The 5,590-nt window shown below is 39.1% G+C and overlaps 1 protein-coding gene across 1 annotated transcript; it reads right to left on the bottom strand.

Annotated features, from left to right (window-relative positions):
* Positions 1-3,330: 3,330 nt before the first annotated feature.
* On the bottom strand, positions 3,331-4,617 carry LOC101565989 (N-formyl peptide receptor 2-like). Its single transcript, XM_004644679.2, has one exon. It carries the CDS (start codon positions 4,615-4,617, stop codon positions 3,499-3,501), a length of 1,119 nt encoding a protein of 372 aa, XP_004644736.1. The 3' UTR covers positions 3,331-3,498.
* Between the last annotated feature and the right edge of the window lie 973 nt (positions 4,618-5,590).

A 5,590-nucleotide genomic window follows, 5' to 3' on the forward strand; every position in this document is an offset into this window, starting at 1 on the left:
CAGATATATGGATACAAAATTGGAGAAGAAAGAGGTATCTATGTATGTGGCCATTTTCAAAATGTTGCTTCTTCCTATCCAGAAGCATGGAATATGTTTCCATTTTCTCAAATCAACTCCAGTCTCTTTTGTCAGAGTACCATAATTGTCACTATACAAATCTTTATTTCCTTTGTGAGATTGATTCCTAAGTATTTCATTTTTTGAATGCTATTGTGAAAAGTGTGGTGAAAAATTACTCTCTCAGTGCATTCACTGTGTGTTTTCAAAGTGCTATTGACTTTTTAGGTGTTAATCTTATATGCTGCTCTGTTGCTAAATTTATTGATTAAATCTACAAGACTCTTGGTGTTGTTTTGAGGCTCCTCCTTGTAGAGAATTGTGTTATCTACAAGTAATGATAGTTTCACTTCTTTTCCATCCTTATTCCTCTTATTTCTCTCTCTTGTCCAATTTCTCTGACTAATGTTTCCAGAATTACATTGAATAGGGGTGGAGACAGTGGACATCCTTGTCTTTTTCCTGATTTTAAAGTGAAGGCCTTCAATTTTTGCTCATTTTGTATGATGTTGGCTTGGAGGTTCTCATAGATGCCTTTAATCAGGTTGAGAAATGAAGCAATTATTCCTTTTTTTCTGTAGAATTTTACAACGAGTGCATGTTGGACTTTGTCAAAAGAATTTTATGCGTCTATTGAGATCATCTTGTGGTTTGTTTTTGAAGCGGAAGAATGTTATGGAAGCAAGGACAATTGCTACTATAGATCAACCTCCAGAATTCAATATTACTTCAGAGTCTCCTTCCAAACTGAAGAAATCTCAGCCCCGTAGGACAGCTCAGCAGGCTAAACTGCTTGTTTAGGCAAGCTTAGGCAAGCACAGGGGCCGCAGTTCCATCTCTGGCACCACATGGTGCACCAGCCCTGTCCCCAGGGCAGACTGAGCTGGCCAAGAGTCTGGGCATGATGGCGCATGCATGCAATCACAGAGATGGAGAGGCTGAAATCAGGAGCATCACTATGAGTCCAAACTGCATAGTGAGACCCTGTAATAATCAAACATTTAAAACAAAGATGCAGAATAAAAAGCATACAATAAAACAAGTAATTTCGTTGTTTCTGAGGACAATAATCTCAAAGATTTGGGAGTTTAAGGCATAATCATATCTACATGTGTGATGAATTTCTCCCTAATTTAGAAGAATCCTCCAGTGACAGAGACAAGCAGTGTTAGGTGGGGCAATAGCTGATGTATACCCACAATAGAAATTCCCAGAGAAGAAAACTGGGGAGGATGTTGGACCTGCTCCTCTATTAATTAAACAGGTTTAGGATAGAAACCAGGAGTCCTGAAGGAGAATGTTAAACCCTTGAAGAGGAAAGCTTGTGCTTTCATATTGGAAAATGAACAAATAGCTTTCTCTTCCTCTTCCAGGTTAGAGATTTGTTAACTCTCCTGTCCACCTGGCCTCCTTTTCTGTGTCTACTTCTTAGTTGGACATTTAAGAATATACATTTCTTGAAGTCAGTGAAGAACTTTAGGGATGACATGAGAGAAGAAAAAAGACATGAAAAGTAAAGCAGTGAGGAGAAGACTGTGATAACAGGGCTACTAATCATTACTCTAGGTCTTTTATTTTGCTATTTGGAAATGTATTAAACAAAGTAACACCATTTGTGAGTAGTTACTAGTAGAAAATAAGACAATGGGCAGAGAAATTTTAAATTGGTTCATCTAAACAAATTCACCAGACAGCAGTTAAACAGAGTCCTTCATTTCATGCGGAAACACAAAACTATGGAAGAATGACATATGTAAATTTATAAGTGTGAACTTGCTTTCCTTCATGTCATAAGGTTTGAGATCATCTTACATAAAGATTCACACTGAGCACCCAAGTGGTAAAAATGTTTGTTAATTAACTAGTAAATATTTATTAATTCAGTAATTCAATAGAAATTCTAGTAATCATTAATTAAATGAACACAATTCAGTCACTTTTACTCACGGGGGATAAAGATACATCTGTGATGACATAGATCAAGATCTCTGCTTTCAGAAAGCTTCCATTCTCATTATTTTAAAGAAATCATATCAAGTTACCTGCACAGTTATGTATTTTCATGCCAGTATAATTGACAGTTTTGGTGAAATGGGTTAGCTCCTTCAATGTTAAGCTCAAGAAGAAAAGATAACTGAGTAAAATAGTAACTGTAGAAGAAATTGAACCTCATTAAAAAGCTTTTCTGAAAGAAAATGCTAGAACTTGTGGGCTTCAGTAGTGAAAATATAAGCACTTAAGAAAAGTACAACAGCAGAGATTAGATTCAGAGTTCCCAAATCCCTTTAGGAGACCTGGAAAAGTCTGATACACAATAAAGACATTAGAGGAAATGATTATAATACAGTTACCTTTATATAATCATCAGCGCTCTCAGAAAATCATGTGAAATATGTGACAGATTTGTTAAATACAGCATGAAAATGTCCACTTGAAATGAATCCCTTTTAATCCAGGATGAAGAGCTTGTTTCAAATTTAGAAATTAATGAATATATTTATGATCACACAAACACAATGATAATAACGCACAATCATTGTGATATTTTGTACAAAGTACATTTGATAAAATCAAATAGCCATTCATTTTTGAAAAAGGGATACTTTTTAAGCAAACTTAGGAATACCAAAGACTCCTTAAGTTTTTTATATGAAAAAGTTTAAGAAACAGAAGTACATGCTCATAATCTATAATACTCCAGAGATTGAGGCATGAGGATCATAAGTTCAAGACCAGGCTAGAAAACTAAGTCAGACTTTGTATTAATATATAATTAAAAGGCCTGGAGATACAGCTGAGCACTCTCTGTGTTCAATCATGTGAGCCCTTTACCAAAGTACAAAAACTTAGTGAGCATTTTATCTAATGGTGAAATTAAGTTTTATTTTTAGTTTATGTGATTTTTTAAGTCCCAGGAGTCTACAGCAGTCTTTTTTCTCTTATATTCTTTCCCCACGTTCAATTCAGTCAGAATACACACTTAGTGTTATGGTTTGCGCCTAATTATTTCCCCAAAGTGTCATGAAGTCATTGGGGCGGGCTTCTAGTGTTTGTGATTAATTAATGATCCAATGCTGAGAGTACAGGTGTGAGTGCTACATGTGCCCTGGGCTGGTGATGAGAGAGAGGCTTGACAGTTGCTGCAGCTGCAGCTCCTCCCTTTGCTCTTTGCTGTTTTCTATTTTCATGAACATCTGCTCTTGACCTTGTGCCACTCAGCCTAGAGCCAACTGAGTATGGATTGAAACCTCCACAAACTGTGAGCTAAATAAGCCTTTCTTTTCTTAATTTTGATTGTGGGCATTTTGTCCTGCAATGAGGAAAAAGTAACTGAGATCCTTAAGCCAAAACAATACAAGAATGACACCCATAGAGCCCATTATCTATTTCTTTCCCTCCAATTCAGAGGACATATAAGTAACTTTCCAAAGCAAATATTCAAGGGCGTAGCTCAAAAGAGTTGGAGGAGGGATTAGGATAAGATGAAAGACAAGCAGAAGCCCCTTCTTTTAATACCCCATCTGCAGAAGGTGCCCCAGAACTGATGGCTGTGCCAATTGCCTTCACAAAGTTATCACTCAGGGCCCTCTCCACTGTGAAGGGAAGGGAGTGGATCAGTTTCTCTCGGAAGTCCTGGCCCATGAAAACATAGAGTATTGGGTTAAGGCAGCTGTTGAAGCAGGCCAGGGACATTGTTGGAGGTAACAGTAACAGGTATATATGTATTATCTTATATTCATTCAGTTCAACATCTTTGACCCAGACTTTGCCTAGAAGCCCAACCAGTTGAAAGGGGAACCAACAGATAAAGAAGGAAGCCACAACAGCAATGAGGACCTGAAAAGGACGGCTAGACTTTATCATGCGCATTGCATGTATCTTGGCAGCTATTAGCCCATAACAGACCAACATGATGAACATGGGCAGGCAGAAGCCAAAAATGAACTGGGTAATCCCCATAGGTAGTGATATTGCAAGGAGTATCTCCATTTGTTCTTCCTCTGTGGATCCCAAAGATTCAAAGGATAAAAAACATATCTCATTCCCTTTTTCATTTACTATATTTGAGAAGATAAAAGCTGGCAAAGAAAAGACTGTAGCAAGTATCCACATTCCGAAGATCACCTTTTTGGCCAGGTTAACACTGCGGTGATTCTGCGACCACACTGGATGCAGGACACAGATACAGCGGTCCAGAGCAATGACAACAATCAGGAAGATGCTTCCATATTGGTTTATGGCTATCATGATGTTAGTGAACTTGCAGAGGAACCACCCAAAAGGCCAAAGTCCTTTCATGGCCATGGAGACAATGAGGAAAGGTAGCGTAACACTGAAGAAGAAGTCGGCAAGGGCCAGGTTCAGGTAACATATGGTGGTGACTGTATGTGCCATCCGGGATCCAGCCACCCAGATCACCAGTCCATTGCCCAGCACACCGAGGACAAAGGTGATCGAGAGTAGCACCATTGAGACTATCCATAGAATAGCACGTACGATGATCTCATGGCTCATCCATTCAGATTCATATGGAGGTACTGAGATGTTGGCTTCCATGCTGCCCACACCTGAAACAAACAAACAAACAAACAAGCAAACAAACAAAAAAGAACTTCTCAAATGTGGGTTCATATTACAGCCTCAATATTCAGGATCCACTTCACCTGCCATGCTACGTCTAACTCTACCAAGGGAACTGATTTTACTAATGCTTATGCCCAGTAATGAAATAAAAGTGGATATCTCTTGCATGTTCACTACAAGGTAAATTACTCCACATTCTCACAATTATAAGTACACATCTGCCTCTCAGGAAAGAGGATGAGAACAACTTTCCCACTTACAAGAATACAAAATTGAGCATATACAGATAAGAGAACATTGAGAAGGGGCAGCTTCACCTACTGTCTACACTCAAATCTTCATGCCCAATGGGTTTTACTCATGAAGTTATGCATAAGGGCCAGCAATCCCTTGTACTCTCCTTCAGCTCCAGGTTCCTGTCATCATACGGATTTTGTACGTCCCCAGTACGACAGTCTTTCTCTAAATGTATTTGGCTGTTGCAGTGTCTCACTATGCAGCTTGGACTCATGGTGATCCTCCTGCTTTCAGCCTCTCCAGTGCTGGGATTACAGACATGCATCATCATTCCTGGAGTCTGGTCAGCTCAGCCTGCCCTCGGGCAGGGCTGGCCATGACATGTGATGCCAGGGATCTAATCGCGGCCCTCGTGCTTTTGCCTAAGCTTTCCAAAGCAGGCACTTTAGTCTGATGAGCTATCTTGCCATCCCAGTGTGAGAGTCTTGACAGTTCTGTCTGCCTAGTGTTTTTGTTGATTCGTTTATGGAATTTCCTCGAGTATGTAGTTGCAAAGAGGCCTGAATATTCATGGTAGTATATGGGACTAAGTTACAACCTCTGGGTCCTCTTCAAGAGGAAGTCAGTAAAGAAGACACCATCTTTTCTTTCTTTCTTTCTTTCTTTCTTTCTTTCTTTCTTTCTTTCTTTCTTTCTTTCTTTCTTTCTT

This window comes from Octodon degus, unplaced genomic scaffold (assembly GCF_000260255.1).
Source record: "Octodon degus isolate 3935 unplaced genomic scaffold, OctDeg1.0 scaffold00206, whole genome shotgun sequence".
In the NCBI taxonomy this organism is placed as follows: domain Eukaryota; kingdom Metazoa; phylum Chordata; class Mammalia; order Rodentia; family Octodontidae; genus Octodon; species Octodon degus.